This window comes from Cololabis saira, chromosome 8 (assembly GCF_033807715.1).
Source record: "Cololabis saira isolate AMF1-May2022 chromosome 8, fColSai1.1, whole genome shotgun sequence".
Lineage (NCBI taxonomy): Eukaryota > Metazoa > Chordata > Actinopteri > Beloniformes > Belonidae > Cololabis > Cololabis saira.
Genome location: NC_084594.1, coordinates 24,435,402 through 24,452,733, shown reverse-complemented (window position 1 = coordinate 24,452,733; position 17,332 = coordinate 24,435,402). Strand labels below are relative to the sequence as shown.

Below are 17,332 nucleotides of genomic sequence, written 5' to 3'. Positions count from 1 at the left end.
GCTAAGACAGAGCCCTTTTTGTAGCTTTATTTCTTTCTTTTTTTCCAATTGTTTTTATTTTTTTGACTTCCCCTCAGTCTGATCGGCACTGAGAGCTGTTACTTATTCAATTATTTTAGCTGGAATTGATGATCTGTTTTCAAGAACTGGGACTACAATTACACTTATTTTTATGAGCAAATATTTTGACAATTATTCCAATAATTCACACAACTGATGTGATGCTTTTAAAAAATGTATATCTACCGGTACTCCCCTTAAATGGTTAAAACCCCATGTGTATAGACTTTACGTGGGAAGGACACAAATCCTTACAGCTGAGAAGCTGGAACAAGTGTATGTGGAGCTTTATAAATAGATTATTGAAAGAAAACTGAAGTGGGGTGGCAAAGGAATATTTGAGGCACTTCCTTGTGCTACAGCTATGTGGTAAACTTTATTGTCTTTTTTTTTTGCTAGGCAGTCTAAAATATTTAAACGTTGAAAGCTTGTGCTCAAAGTGTTGAGTAAAAGCGTCAATGTAACAATACTCAAAAGTAAAAATCCTGCATGAAAAATCCTTAAGTAAAATGACATGATGATTAACAGATCTGATTTCAGCTCTTGGACATTTTTCACCAGTTATTTTGGGGGAAATACCGTATTTTCTGGACTATAAGCCGCTACTTTTTTCATAGGTTTTGAAACATGCGGCTTATATAAAGGTGCGGCTATTCTGTGGATTTTTCTTCCACCGCTCGGGTCGCTCTAACCGGTATTACAATCAAAACTAAGACAAAATAAATGCAAAGAGGAATACGCTACTTCTTTTTTAGCAGATAGAAGTAGGTAGAAGCAGATTTCAAACAGATAAATAGATAAATACCGGTTATTTTCTCTTGGTTCTGTCGCGCTTTAATCAGCAAAGTTGCTGCCGTGTTAAAAGACACTGTTAGGAAAGGATCTATTTAGGTACAAACATGTACATCAGTTACAGTTCAAAATCCTTCTGTACATGTAGTAAATATCTAATCTAACATAAATATCTGCGGCTTGCATATCTTTTTTTTTAAATAGAGCTTATAGTCCAGAAAATACGGTATTTGATAGTTTTAACATTTTTACTAACATAAACGCATTGCGTGTTGGGAGCACAGCTGTTTCTTAAACTCTTGGCGTTTTAATAGATACATTAATAATTTAGTTCACTGAGAAATTAATTCGAAAGTGAATTCAAAAGGTTTATTGTGATGTACATCCTCATATCTTAAAGAAAAAAAAAGGGGGTTTTGTTGATTCCCGTTTTTGCCAGTCTGTCTGGACTCTGACAGTTTTGTGTTGTTGTTTTTGTCTCCCAGGTCTGATGGGCATCCCGTCAGATTCCTCCCAGCAGACCCACACCTCCTGCTCCTATCAGCACTCCCCAGTGGCACCATTACCACTCAGAACAGTCTGTCAAACAACCAGCCCAACAGTCACCCCAACAACCACTCTGCCAACAGCGGCCAAGTGCCGCTCTCTCATCCCGCCCAAGCCCACCCCGGCCACGGCTCGCCTCACGCACAGCACCTCCCGCAGCACGGCGGCCCTCACAACCAGCATAGCCAGCACCCTCAGCACGCTGCGCACTCCCAGCACGGGCACCACCCCTCGCAGCACCCGTCCCACAGCCAGCACCCACAGCAACACACGCCGCACCCCTCCCAGCACACGCAGCACAGCCAACACCCCTCCCAGCACGGACAGCAGCACCAGAGCCTCTCCCACCAGCCCCATCCCACCCAGCAACAGATGGCCTGCAACACAGGTAAGAACATCTGTCTGGCACGGGTTTCTTGTGAGCCAGCTCTGACTTTTTAACCGCTTTCTCTTCATCCCATTCATCACACAGACAGTTGAACTGGAGCCAACATGACATGTTTACTACAGAACCTACGATTACTCCTCATTATTTGGTCATAAAACAAAGCAAAACTGTTTCAAGTGCAAAATGGTTAATCATCCTCCGATCTGTTGTTGAGAACAAAGCAAATGCTGAAGCCACTGACTTTAACAAACTTACAAAGTCACCTGGCGCCTCCTGCTGGCCACTTTGCTGTGCTGGACTCTGCCTGGCAGATTAAGTGTGTATCGTACAGGAAATATCAATCGGAAATGATTGCATATGACTACATTTATTATTGTACCAGAGGTGAATTTGGCAAAAGAAGTCCTTAAATTTCACCTCTCATCTTGTACCATTACAGATAACTGCATGCTGCATGTCTGTGTTGCAGGTTTACTGTCTGACTGGTACCCGAATCTCGATGCACTGAAAGAAAGCTGTCGTATTGCAAGCAGCTATAACTGGGCTGATGTCGACCTTTCTCCTTTTCAAGGTTTGATCAGGACATCACCCAAAAATCTTGCTTCCTTTGTAATAAAATCTTAACTCCGATTTTTATTTACTGTTAAAGGCTCCAGATTCTTTTGTCAGATGCATCTCCTTTCTCCTCGTACGATCAAAAGGCGCAGATATTTAAAGCTTGAGGCTGATAGTACTGCTCTGCCCCAGCTTTTGATTGAGTACTCAAGTGTCGGCACTGTGGAGTTGATTAAGACTTTAATTAAACTGAGCTCTTCAATTAAATAACTCTGCCTACAAGTTTAATTACCATAACACCAAGCTCAGCAGGTCAGTTTATCCAATTATAGGCTAGGATTGCAAGGTAGGATGTTTTTTAAATATCACCTACTGAAGGTTACTGACATAATGAATATATATTGCAGCCAAGTTTTTTATGCTTTATGCTTGGAAATTAGTTTCTCATTCACCGCATTTATATTTTGTGGACTAGTGCATTTTCATACATTTGATGGTCATAAATGCATTTCAGTGCAGGAGTGTGCCGTTACCCCGTCTTTGTGTTTGCTAAAATGTATTAATTGTCCGCTAGGGTTGAGAGACAGTATGAGACAAGCGGAGCTGAACAATTGGTGCCTTGAACCCACCCAGATCGCAGACCTCTGCACGTCCATCAACCAGTTCTTTGCCCGCACCGGTGTAATACAGCCACAGGGGGCGGTACAACCTCCTGTATGCCATGGCTCCATGCACACCAGCAAACCCAGCCAGCACCTCAACACAGGTTCCTAAACCCACCATTTTATTCAGATTTCACTTTGACAATTTTGGAAACATGTGTTAATGTTGCTTCTTTGGGTATGTTTTTAAAATCTTTAATTCATGGGCTCTTTTCTGCTGTTTTTGGGGTGATTTGGAGATTTTCTAGCATCTGAGTAAAAATGTTTAATCTGCTGTTTTTAACTACATGTGAACAGGTTCTGTTTAAACAGAAGAATTAAAATAAGTTTTGATTCTTTCATCAGGAAATCTGTACATGGACACGAGACAGAGCATGTCCATGATGGGTCCTCCAGGATACCCCCATATGCCCCCCATGAGCAGCACAGGGCCCACTATGACAGGTAACATACCAGGAGAACAGGCACCTTCAAGATTATTGCTTATACAGGACTGTCTCAGAAAATTAGAATATTGTGATAAAGTTCTTTATTTTCTGTAATGCAATTAAAAAAACAAAAATGTCATACATTCTGGATTCATTACAAATCAACTGAAATATTACAAGCCTTTAATTATTTTAATATTGCTCATTATTAGGGGTGTAACGATACACTATTCTCACGATACGGTACGATACACGATATTGAGGTCACGATAACGATACGATATTATAGCAGTATTTTTTTAACAACCTTGAATGAGGAACATATGACTGGAAAAAATTGTCTTTTATTTGAAAGACACGAAATACAAAACAATGCTGTGTGTTTGCCTTATTGTTACAGTTTGTAAAGCTTTATAACTGTTTAGGTTTTAAAGAGAAAGCCAGGCCAACCATTTTCCACAAACTGAACTAAAAGTAAATGTCAGGTTTGCATTATGCATCTTCAGTTTCATACAAGTACAAATATTTTGCCACAAACTGAAAAGTTTCTCTCATGTATGATTTGACTTTTTTCTTTTCTTTAACAACTAAAATTAAATAAATAAAAGTAAATAAAAACATACAATTTTACATCATAAAAAAGATTGATTCATGCTCACCTTATAAGTGTAAGAGGAGATTTATTTTTGTTAAGAAGTTTATTTTGGTAATTCAGGGTTCATTATTTTATAAATATATTCTTTATATTCTGTCAGGGACTATAATGACACTAGTCAGTTTATCTGTAGTGCTTAGTCTGTTTTAGATTGGGCGGAGTGATACGCCACAGTACGGCACTAGGTGCTGTGTTGATGTTCTAAAATCCTACGCTGTTGAGAGACATTAAAGTACACTGGAACTCAGCAGAAGTTGCCCGCGCGTGTTTATCCTACTCACGACCCGAAAAAGGTTTAATTTAATAAGGTAAGGCTTAATTCTACACCAGCCTTACATAAGTAAAAGTTCAGAGCTCAAAACAGGACCACAAAATGGGACTAGTTTCTTCTGAGCGGAGTAAGATTTTGGTCCGCGGGTCGAGATGCGGTCGCGGTCTGATGTGTGTTTCTAGTCAACACAATAGATTCATATTAATAACCCAATATCGCGATACACTTTGTCACCTCCACGACACGTATTGTGACGTTTTTGTATCACGAAATTTCGTGGCACGATATATTGTTACACCCCTACTGATTATGGCTTACAGGTTAAGATTAAGATTCCCAGAATATTCTAATTTTTTGAGATAGGATATTTGAGTTTTCTTAAACTGTAAGCCATGATCAGAAATATTAAAATAATAAAAGGCTTGCAATATTTCAGTTGATTTGTAATGAATCCAGAATGTATGACATTTTTGCATTACAGAAAATAAAGGACTTTATCACAATATTCTAATTTTCTGAGACAGTCCTGCAGCTGGTACTGCAACTTCCCTATTTGTTTTCTTACCGGACAAACCCGCTCTCTCCAGGACACCACACACAGATGAACCAGCAGCACATCATACCCACCAGAAACTTCCAGATGCATCGCATGCCAGCTGATGACATCCAGGATGATTTTGACTGGGACTCCATCGTCTAGCCATCAGACCTTCTTTTTGCATACAAATCGGAGCGAGGAGAAGAGGTGGAAGCCAGAGGAAGTCGGGCTGAGGCTGAAAGGCCGCAGGTGGAGGAGGCCACTGTGTGATGCAGAACAATATTTGACAAGCTTTGGAGAAAAAACAAACTTCAGAGTCCTGACACTTGCAAAAAGCAAAGCATAACCAGAAAATGTTACTTTGAAGACAATCATATTTAGTCGGACATATAAAAGCGATCGCTTATGAACTTGTCTAGAGACGAGTGGAACTTATTCATGTCTAAAACACATGCTCCTCAGCTCCTCTGCCAGCCCTCCCCTCGCCCCAGCGATCAGCCCTCCAGTGTCCAACCCCTCTCCCCACCAACGCCCCTGCTCCGTAACGGTTATGTGATTTGAGCAATGTGTTGAGCTTGTACTTCTTCTCGTGTTAACATTGGCCTTAGCTGCCTCTTGGATGACTATCTCTCTCTTTTTTTAAAAGAAAAAAAAAGTTATTTTTACTTTTCTTTCTAAGAAACACAGGCCATCTCTGTGAGTAATGTGATGGTGCTTATTGGTCACTTTTGGGAGAAGGCAGGCCCCGCTGTGGCTGAACTGGTGGTTAAGTCAGGTTTACAAAAGCTAAGGTTTTGAACAGGGTGTTAAATCTTAAACTAGGCTGGACTCTAAACAAACCAGGAGTGAGAATGAGAGCACTCATACTAATTATAGTCATCTTTATGATATTCAGCCAACGTGATCTGGCTCTCTGCAGCAAGTTAGTTATAGGAATTCAACGATGACGTCTTTCTTAGGTCTCCGTCTCAAGCACTTCAGAATGAATGAATTTGATGGTGAGTGAATGAAAGCAGCAAAGGGAGAGAATTCAGTCTGTAGGAAATTCATTAAACTCAAATTACTGTCATTTTTTTTTTTTTTTACTAATTTAATTTTTAATTACCTTCACCAGGCACAAGCTAAAAAAAATTGTTTTTTTCCCTTCCTTTTTTCCCCCCTAGGGTGAATTTGTTCACAAGTTCTAGCCTGCTGATCATTAAACGAGATACCTGCGCTCAAAAATAATAGTGTATTTTGGCAAGCTGATGTAAGATCAGTCTAATTCCAAAATATCAGTATTTGCTTATTGGTTGGCCAAAAATACACATCTTATGGACATATTATTATATATTAATATTATTCAGGGCAGTCAGGGTGTTATGTGTTTGTATCAGGAACCAACTCTAAAGGATTTAATTCAGCAGTTATCTTGCTCATTTATGTAAACAAGACATCAGCTAAGCGCTTGACACTCAATTGTTCAAGTCACTGGGAGCTGGCTTTGTTAAATGTAGCATTTTAGTAACATTTCCTTATTCAATTCTTTTAAGAGAATTTGATGAAAAGATTTTGAAAATAAAACGCTAGAGCCCAAACTGGCTAACTGAGCATCACATGAAGTCTGGAAACGGGAGAAAATGCCTTTTCCAACTCTGTCCAAAAGAAAATAACTGTCACCGACATTTCTGAGGGTCCTCAGTTAACACGTTAGGGAGCATTAAAAAATAAAATTGTGTTCCTCGCGACAGTTGTTTTCCAGACTAGATTTGTGACCTGTGAGTGAGTTTAGGAGATGCTGATGGGTGGATTATGTTAACATGAAGAGAGTTAGGTAATTGATAATTTGGCTGCTAAACTGAACTACTACTACTGTCATTTAGCAGACGCGTTTATCCAAAGCGACTTACATCTGAGACACACACACCATTTTCATGAAAGAATGAGGGTTAAGGGCCTTGCTCAGGGTGGTTCATCTTGGTTGCCATTCTGGGGCTTTTTTTCCCCCTAGGGTTAATTTGTTCACAGGTTTTAGCCTGCTGAAACTTAAGCCCACCTCTGTAGCCACTAGACCACCCACCCCTTAACAAAACAGTAGAAGAACATGAATTTGTCAGAGAGAATCTGATTCCGGGTTGCAGCTTCGTTTAATGATCAATAGAATATTTGATTTTCAGTTTTACATTGGACTTTTTTGTGAGGCACATGTGTACATGCTTGTGTGCATCAAAGTGAGTTTCTGGCACCGTACACAGGGTTTCTTAGGGCGTCTGAAATTTAAATTGTGGAAATTGGTTGGTTTTTTTTGTTGGTTTTTTAAAATGCTCAACCATTTTGTTGTGATAGCAGGAGTTTTTAAAATCACAGCATAATTTCAAAGATAACTCATACAATGTGTAAGTGTGCTAGTCGTATATATGGTGTGTGTGTGTGTGTGTGTGTGTGGAGTGATTTTTATTACAATTTTCAGGCCATGATTGATTGCTGCAGTCATCTCTCTGCCACCTATGAGCACAAAAGCAGATGCACACAGTGATGAAAGAGTAGCTTTGAGATGTGTCTTCAAGCACAGAAAAGGGAGATCAGTGGTTCTGGAAACCTGTCTTCTGTGTCCTCTAACAATCAGACAGGTGCTGACCTTAAGAGACACTATGTTTATTTAAAAGAAGAAAAAAAAAGAGAACAGTGGAGATTGAGATGCAGGAGCGGGGGAAAAAACCAAGTCCTTTGCACACGAGTACCTTTTGTTTACTCTTCAACCTTAAGATGCAAAGCACCTAGTAGATTCACAAAGGTAGTTATTCTGGTTCGGTCGGGGTGTTTCCTTATCATTTCACTCACGTTTAGACTATCTGAGGTGTTGTCTGTAGACGACAATGAGCAGGATTGTTTCAACTCTGAAGTATTACTGACGTGTCTGTCGTTCACTCCATCACTGACACTCTGTCTTTGCTTAAAAGAAAATTAACATTGTGTCGGTAAAACTGTCTTTTTGACTGGAAGATGAGAAACTAATACCACTATCTTGTCTATATGTGAAGTGTGAAGCTGCTGCTTGGTGCTCATAAAGACTGGAAACAGGAAAACATGTAGACCCAGTTGAGCTCACTGGTAACACTTGGTATCATCAGTCATGTGCAGTTTATATTCTTAGGGCCTGATTTACTAAAGGTTTGCGTGCGTAAAAACGTGTGAAAACTTGACATCACCCGCAAAGCAAAGTGCCAGCTGATCTACTAACAGCGTGCAAAGAGGACTGCGCCTCTCAAATGCGCAAAATAGCACACGCTGTTCATTTAGTACTTTTGCCCTGATGAATAATCAATATGGGGCGTACCCGCCAGAAAGCGCTAAATACTGGGAGGGGAAAATGCAAATAGGTTCTTTTACCACACGCAACAACAGCACGTGCAAACTTTTTCAGTGCACACCCAAATTTAGTACTCTTTATTTAGGATCTTAGTAAATCAGGCCCTTAGTGTATAAATACTGAGAACCAGAATCAGTAATACTTCATAGATCTCCCAGAAATGTATATTTTGCCATTACTGCCACTGTTTAAGTCTCTTTAAAAGGGATGGCTGTAGCTGTGGCTGGAAAGGATCTCCAGTAGTGGGTCTGTGTGGTGATGGATCCGAGGAAGTCTCTGACTGAAGACACTGAATCAGTGTATTGTGAAGAGGATGCACTGTGATATCCATCATACTTTTTCCTCTTTTATAAAGCATCCTCTTTTGCACAGTCAGCTTTAGATGCTGCAGAACAAAGCCAGTATAAATGATGGTTGTACTTACCAAAGCAAACATGGGCGCAACCAGTAAATTTACAGTTTTATGATGTACTGGCATGCATTGTCTTGCCAAGGGCTGAGATTTCAGCTGGTCTTTTCCCCTCAAATTCCCTCTCATCTCAGTAAACTTGCAGAAAAAGCACTTGTGCTAGTTAATGACAAACTAAACGAGACTGGTTTTGTTCCTTCCTCCTCCGAAGCCTCACCTGCCATCCACAGCCCACTCACACCTCCAGTACTTTCTCTCTGGATGAGTGTCGCTGACTCCCGATAAATGTTCAGGCCCTTTTCTTCGGCTCAGCACAGCAACATTCATTTATATTTTTAAGCAGACAGCAAGTTGTTCACTCCATCGAAGACTTTGCGGCGTAGTGCCTACCGTCAACAGTTCTGCCCATTAGTCATCCACGTCTTTTGAGTCGGCTGGAAGTAATGAAACATGTTGAGCTCTGCGCCCAGAGACAACTAGTACTGTAATAGACGCTATATAAATGAAATTGAATTGTGCGCTCCTGAAGAACGTCTTCAGCCAACAGCTTCCAGTCTTTATGCCAAGTAAACGGACACAGACACATGTAAATGTGAAAGAGGTTGCAGTTTTCTCATCTAAATCTCAACAAGAAAGGGAGCTAGATTTCATAGTTCCTTTAAACTGTTAAGTGTAGCCAATTGTAGTTTTGACTTCATATTTGGATGACAATCATGTATCCTTTTTTATTTTGTTTTTTAAATTGATATCATTTAATTCAACTTTTATTTTCTTTTTTTAAAGTGGCACTTTGATGTTTTACATGCTTGCTTCATTGAACGTTACAGAACCACACCTCTGATCCAGCCCAGTTCATACTGTAACTCTTCTGTTAGACTGAACAGAAGAAGCCGGGTTCTCTTATTTAAACTTGCAATACAGCCATTTTGTTTATTATTATTTTACTTTCATATTTTTTATTTTTTTTATTTCTTGCTGTCCACGTTTGCTTTTTTCTTGCCAAGTTTTGTCTCTTCATCAAGTGTCCATGGTATAATGTGGAAGATTGCCTCACCTGTGGATGTTTTTAAGTTTATTCAGCCGCTAGGATTCTTCAGTGTAAGTGCCCGGACAAAATTGAAACTTTTTTTTGTGTGTGAGGAGAAGGGGTACGGGCTAAAGGACTGCAACTGAAGACGGCCTCAGAAAAAAAAGCAAAAAAAAAAAGAGAACCAGAGTGTGCTAATTAGGACTTTATGGAGCTGAAACGGGAAAACGTGGGCTGTGTGCCGTGTTTCAGCTCTTCCAGGTGAAGTCTGCGAACACACAAGCCACTGAAGTGAACAGCACATCAGCCCACAGGGAAAACAAAAGATATTAACAAGCCGCAGCGACTAACAGAGAAGAAGGTGAAGAAAAAGACTGGATCAAAGTTTCACATATGTCTGTGTGTTTGTTTTCTAGTGAAAGTTTACTTTTTTTCTCCTTTTTTCCAATGACAATTTAAGTTTTTAAATACAGCTGGACATGCACCTGCCAGAGAGATTATTATTATTATTATAATGAGGGGATTAAAAAAAGAAAAAGGAAAAAAAAAAGACTTGTTACAATATGGGAGAGAACTGCCAACATCTGCTGATCGGGGCCTATTTTATTCAGTGCTGGTGTGTTGTTGTGCTTGTACATATGTCTTTTCAATCATCCCTTTTTTTCCCTCTGGGGGCAGGGGGGGTGGCGAGGGTTGGTCCTATTCATGAAAAAGAGGAGGGGGAGATGAATAGAGTATTTTGTTATTGTCCAATCAGAGGTTGACAGTATGTATATATCTATATTGTATATATGTGATGAAAATGCGTTGGCTTTTTGTGTGACACTACCTTTTAACTGTACTATGGTTCTACATTCAGTGTTTCAGTGTTGATATGTATTTGGTTTGTGTTTCATTTTTAATTTTTTTTTTTTTCTCGGTTTGTCTTTGTCATTTCTTGTACTTTTTTCTCCTCTCGTTTGTTTATTGCACGGTTTATTACTTTTGTTGTCCAATGAGGTGACACAGCTACTCTTTGTACTCGTTTAGTGCTGTAAAATAACTCAAGTGTTATTAGAATTGTCGATACCACCGCCCAACCCCACCCCCTTCCCCAATATGCATGAATGGCACTTAAAGAAATAAAATATGGTAACTTCACTGTGGAATAATATGACCTTTTTGAGCTTTTATTTAATATTTTCGTTTCTTTGAAGACTGGACATTTTTAACATGCACCTTGTACAGTTAATATAAATGAAAGCTGCATAAAACACACACCCCTCTATCAAAGATGGGAATTAATGCAATGAATTAAACGATTCAAATAGCCTTCATTTATCAGAAGGGGTTCGAAGAAAACAAACTATAGATTGTTTGAGGGGGGTGAAAAGGGTGCTAGAAAAGCCTAGAAAACAAAAGGTGTAAAACAGAACTTCTGGTAAAATGTACAGAATGACGACTAGTTACATTAACTGGCAGCACGTCAGTAACAAATATCTCAATAAACAGTGATAAGTTGTGATCTTTGGGGTTTTAGGCATCTCTGCACTCAAAAGGAAAATGTCTCTTTCATGGACAGCATTTGAAAACTCCATCAGTGAACACAATTTGCTGAATCTACAATTGGACTTTAAACCAAAAACAAAAGAAATACTGAAATAACACCACCTAAGTGGCCCAATCTAAGCTAAGACGATCTAGAGGGCAGGAAGTGTCAAATCCATCATGGGCGCTGCATCTTGCAGGATAAAAACGAGGGGGACTGTTTCGTTTGTAATCGGCATCAGTGATGTAGGAGTTTCAACTTTCAGGAGTTTCAGTTGAACATTTGCAAAGCTCCATTAATGCTGGGCAGTACAGATTTTAGAGTAATTCATTCAGACCGCAATGGTTTCTGAGAAAGTTGTGCTTGTTTCAGAGGGACGGAGTCAAATAAGCTGTATAAAGATGGTATGTTTCCATAGTAACAGCATAGCTGCTTAAACTTTTTTGCGGCTTAGGTCTAAGTTAATATTTCATGTGCTGGAGGAGCTGGTAAATTCCCGCATTCAGTGCTTATATAACTTTTATATACCTTCTAATATAGAAAATAATAATGATGACAAAAATAAAAACATGAGTTGTTGCAAAAAGAATTTGAAAAGAAATGTGCACAAAGTTATTTTTTAATGGTGTCATAAACTGCGTATATAGATAATTTTTAAAGTAATTTTTTCTTAATTTACAACTGTGTTTGCTGTTCCAAAAAAAGCACTTGAACCAGTATGTGCTCTTGTGAAAGAGACCCAAGTAATCATATCTCCCGAGCTTTCTGATCGCTCTCACTGCCCTCTTAGGACACTGACAGTATTTCCAAAGACACGTCTTTACATGTGTCCGTGCTGATGGTACACATGGGCTTACCCCCGGTAGGATATTCATTTTCCTTCAGGGGGAAAATGGTCTAGCAGAACACTGGAGCGATTATCACTGAGGTTTGAGTCACAGCCAGGACGATTGGACTCCGGCAAGATGAACAAGATGTTCAGAGCTTCCCCCGCGCTCCTGTTGGCCCATGATCCTGAATGTTCAGCTGCTCTCATCAGCACCCATACGTAAGTTGTTCATTTCCCCTGAGCTCGTAGAGTAAAAGATCCGGCTTTATCAGGAGAAATCAGGCTCTGCAGAGTTCTAGTGACATTTGTATTATGCAAAATGATTTCAAAGCTGCTTTACTGAAGATTAAAGTAAATATGGCTCATAAGGTTTTTACGTGATGAGAAACTATTCTTATGCAATATGAAATGCTGTGGAATAATATCCTGATGGCGCTTAACACAGTAATAAGTTGAATTCTCAGTTATAATCTTTAGCAATTGTCAGAACACAGAGCTGAGCGACTGACTTCAGAGACGTGTTTTTTAGAGGAATACTAATAAGATGCCTGACACGGTTAAAAGTGCGCTTGCCGTGATGTAACAAGTAAGCTGTGAGTCAACAAGAATCTAAAGCAGGGAAAGGCAAATGTTGCTCTAGGCATTAGCTTGCTATGAATAATAAAATTGTGCATTAAGTTTGGAAACTGATCTCAGTCACCTCGTAAATCAAGAACATCTGAGTCTGAATGCTAAAATGTGACTCACAGCCGTTTAATGGCACAGCAGCTCCTGTCAGCACGCGCCAGACTGTTAACACTTTGACCGTATTTGGATCACTAAACAACTTTCATGTCTGCATCAGGTCACTGGAGACGTTCTCTTTCATAATGGTGTACCATTTTTTTTTGGTCTTTTTACCATTGTGGGAGAACTCAAAATCAAGACAGCCATACGTAATGCACATATCGATGGGGCTTCAAGTATCACATTTGTGTTGCAGCTGCTGAAGGTGTTCAGTCATCTCCCGCTGTCAAGGAACCGGTTCCACAGGAACACACGGCAGTCGAGAAGGTCAAATCAGAAGAGGAAAAAGACATTCCAACTGTCGCATCGCCACCTCCAGGCGTACCTTTATCTGAAAAAGTCAGTCTAGCCATCAATAAAGACCCAGAATCAGTTACTGCATCTAAGGAACTGGTCCCTGAGGGGCCTGGACTGCAGCTTCACAAGAGCGTCCAGAGGAAACTGCTCGAGATGCTGTAGACGAGACATCTCTGGAGGAGGCCCCAGCAGAGAGCAAGCCTACAGCCTCTACTATTCCTGCTGTGGCTTCAAACAAGGAAACTTCAGATGGCAAAAATTATGCAAAGATTGTACGGATAAACCCAGATGGCAAGGAAGACGGCAGTGTTGTTGATTCTGGCTCTGTAATCCCCAGTCCTGCAGAAAACCAGCTGGAGGAGGTGGATCAAGTGAGACCTTCTGCAGAGGAAACGACACCATAAGAGCAGGTCGAGAAGCATCCTACCGTACATTTGTTGTTGTTTCTAGGGACTTGGCTGAATCACAGTCTGATTTAGATGAACAAGAGACAGTTCCTGTAAGTTCTTCAGAATCGCCAGAGGGAAATCCAGAAGCTCATGCTGAAGAAGATGATGCGTTTGTCGCAATAATACCAGATGGGTATCCCGCCACTTATGAAGAAACTCCTCCCATGGCAACAGAAGAAGAGGACTCTTTTGTCCATCATGGTCCTGCAGATGAGTTTGAGTTTAGAGTATATTTACAAATAATTGAAAAACACAAATACAGATAATAATCAATCAATTGAGGTTTGTAAAATGGGACTCCCCAGAAGCTATTGTAGCTTATGAATAGGGGCCCAGTCACACAGCAAAACAACTATAAATTACACATATAATACATATACATATAATAACCTTATAACCTAAAAAGAAAAAACACAATAAAACCCTGAGACCTCCTCAGATTTCCTAGATACAAAAATATTCTTATAAAAATAATACATCAGGTATTGGTACATAAAAAATATATAATAATAGATGTAATTTAATAACAATTTTTGTTTTAGTCTCTTTTTAAAAATTGAGCGAGATCCAGACTCTTTTATAGCACTATCAATCTCATTCCAAATTTTTGGACCTTTGCAGGTTACACTGAAACTTGTACATTTCAGTTTCCTTTTCTTTCCCTTTAAAAGTTGTTTTCCCCTTGTAGTGTGTTCATGAGTGGGAGCATAAATGGGGATGAGATGACAGAGTCTATCATTGAGTCTAAACACTACATTGTATATTACACAGGCATTGTGGAAAATGTTACACTCAGTAAGTTTCAGAAGCTTATATCCATAAAAAAGAGGATCAGAAGGAGCATTACATTTGCTCCATGATCACTTTCTTTTGTCAGATCTGTAATTTGTCAACATAACTTGGATATGTATTACACTATAAAACATTACAATAATTTAAACGAGGCTCAAATAGAGACCGGTACAGAGTTAGGAGAGCTTCAAGAGGAAGAAAATGTCTCAGCCTATAAGCCGACAGATCCAGAGACAGAAGAGCCTGCTGTTGATGTTCCAGTGAAACCTACTGAGAAAGCAGCTCCTGCAGACCCAAACCTCCCCATCCCTCTGGAGGACACAGACAATGATGGCACAGAGGATAATTCAGAAGAGAAAGCAAAAGGTGTCCAGTTGCCACTTGGTGAAAAGGACGAGGAAGACAAAGTAGTCCCAGGAGCTCCAAGAGAAATTGTGGCTAACATGTCTACTGCACCTGAACCTGAACCTGAACCTGAACCTGAACCTGAACCTGTGGGTGAGATTTCAACACTGAGCTGCCGTCACATACTGTATCTCATAAAAAGAAAGTCAATTATTTTTCCATCCAGCGGTATACAATTCCAAATGTATGAACCCTCATGTATCATATTCATCTTATCTACGATGAAACTACGATGAAAGCATGTGAGTAAAAAATCAGCAAATGTTATAAACTTAAGATAGTGCATGTTTGCATCACCGTCTTCAGGTTAATATGCATCCAGTTTTGGATTTCAGGGCTGCAACACATCCTAAAAAAAAGGAAGCTTTTACTTCTTTGTAATGTTGCCGTTTTCTCTCAAAACACTTCCAGGCTGCCCTGGCAATGAGATGCAGAGTCTCAGATGTTATTTTTCTCCATTCTTCCTGCAAACACATCTTAACATGTTCAGAAATAGAAAGGTCCCCACTGCTTCCGTTTTCATTTCAAAATTCTTCTTACATCCTCTGTTGGAGACTGAAATGCAGGAAGTGATGTATGAAGGAATAAATTAACTTGCACCCACAAATCCCTCTCTATTTTCAAGATGCTGACTTAAGAACCCACCAAAGTAAAAATGATTGCTGTTCGAGGACGTTGGAAACGTGGACAGATTGAAGCCTCGAGCTCAACCAGTTGTCCTGGTTCTGATCTTGGACGGTGTCTCGCTCCAGGTTGTGTGAAGCCCGGATGCCCAGAGAGTGGATTTTTCCAGAGGTCCACAGACAATGGAAACTACGAGGGGGTTTGTCATCCACCCGGATTTTAAGATCTTCAGTTTATGTCAAACCTTCGCATCTCAGTGAGATAAGTCAGTTTAATCTACTTTTATCATGAAATAGAAAAATCTTAACTCAGCAGTTGAATAATTCTTTGATGTGTGAGCAGCATTTTTCTGCTATTTTAAATTAATCTTGCTTTGCATACAACTGTAACTGTTTGTTAAAGGCATTTGAGAGCTTTAACGTGGTGTTATGAAAGTATTATGTATTAAACATTAATCGAAAAACTCCAAAAGAACAATGACTACTTTTATTTTCACCGCTGATCTTATATCTTATCACTGTGTATGAATCATGCAAATATTTGAAGTATTTTAGCCCAAAAGTAATCTAAATGATCCTTTGTGACAACACTGCCTCCATTCATGCATGCACTTGAGTACACCACATGTGGTACACGTGTCATAGAGGACTATCACTTTACAAGGCCTGTCATGCAGCATGACGGGGAGAGGTGTCTGACTGTATCAATCACACTCCAGCTCCACGTGAATGAATGCTGCTGCAACACATTTGTAGGATGGTAAGAAGACACAGAGTCCCAAATAAACGTTTAAACCCCAGTTGTACATTAAAACTCCATATCCAATTGTAATTATGTTTTACATTCACATGAGCTGGTATGAAATTATAATCTGTTTACAAGACCTGCAGGTTCCGACTCTTGCTGAGTGATTTTTTTGAACTTTTACAAGTTTACAGCAGCTACTATACCACTTTCAAACATTACATCCTTATTAGTTTTTACTGATTGGCTTTCATTGCATCAATTAAATCAAAAGGAGATGAAAGTCTCTTTTCAGCAAAAATTCTCAGATGCAGTATATCATTGAAAGATCCACATAATCTGAATAAAACTCCACATGTGCAGTGAAGCGTGTGCCATTGGTGAATGGCTTTAATCTTCTCACCCTCAGGCTGCACTGAATAAAAACAGACAAGAAATCCTGAAGTCAAAAAACATCGCATGAAGTCAAGGATATATGAAAGCCAAAGGGAGAGAACAGTCTGGTGCTGCACCTAGTCAAAACTTTGCCTTGGAAGAAAATATTTTTATTTTTTTTTTTTACAAAGATAGACGACAGCAGCCTGTTTGAGCCTGAATGCAATCAAGAGGGACAGACGTGAAGTGGAAAACTGTCCTGTGCACTAATGAATCAATTTCTGGAAATCATATTTGTTGTGTCTTTGGGGCTAAAGAGGAAAGAGTTGATACAGAATCTGGGATGGGAAGGGACCAGTCTTGCTGAACAGTATCAACAGATGACTTCTCTTGGAAAGATCTAACCTATTTCAGCAGAACACTGTCCGACTACATTCTGCATGTAGTGGAGTTGAAAGGAGGTATGAAGATAAAATAAATACACAATATGATAAGAACCTGTTTTATTTGGCGGAGTATTTATAGTCACTTGATGCATTTTGCTCAGTCAATCTAAGAAAGAGTGAAAAGTGTGACAACACCCGAGTCTGTTATCAGCCTTTAAAATCAACATTAGAAGGACAATTGCAGAGGAGATATTTTGCACTGAACACAGTTAAAAGTATGAATACATTCAGGTTCTTCTTTTCCACTTTGTCAGCCGACCAGATAACTGACCACATTAAAGGAGCATGAGGCCGGATTGAGGCAGGATTTATGAAAAAAATTTGTATACGTTTTAAGTTTTCTAGTAATAATGTCAGATGAAGCGTTCCAAACCAAA

At 39.5% G+C, this 17,332-nt stretch overlaps 1 protein-coding gene across 1 annotated transcript in view; it reads left to right on the top strand.

Annotated features, from left to right (window-relative positions):
• Nucleotides 1-5,962, top strand: part of foxj3 (forkhead box J3) — an 88,751-nt gene extending 82,789 nt beyond the window's left edge. Inside the window, 6 exon segments of the mRNA XM_061727366.1 lie at nt 1,338-1,412; nt 1,415-1,786; nt 2,256-2,357; nt 2,916-3,107; nt 3,349-3,447; nt 4,945-5,962. Of these exon segments, the coding sequence (XP_061583350.1) occupies nt 1,338-1,412; nt 1,415-1,786; nt 2,256-2,357; nt 2,916-3,107; nt 3,349-3,447; nt 4,945-5,057 (953 nt within the window). The 3' untranslated portion in view covers nt 5,058-5,962.
• The last annotated feature ends 11,370 nt before the right edge of the window (nt 5,963-17,332 follow it).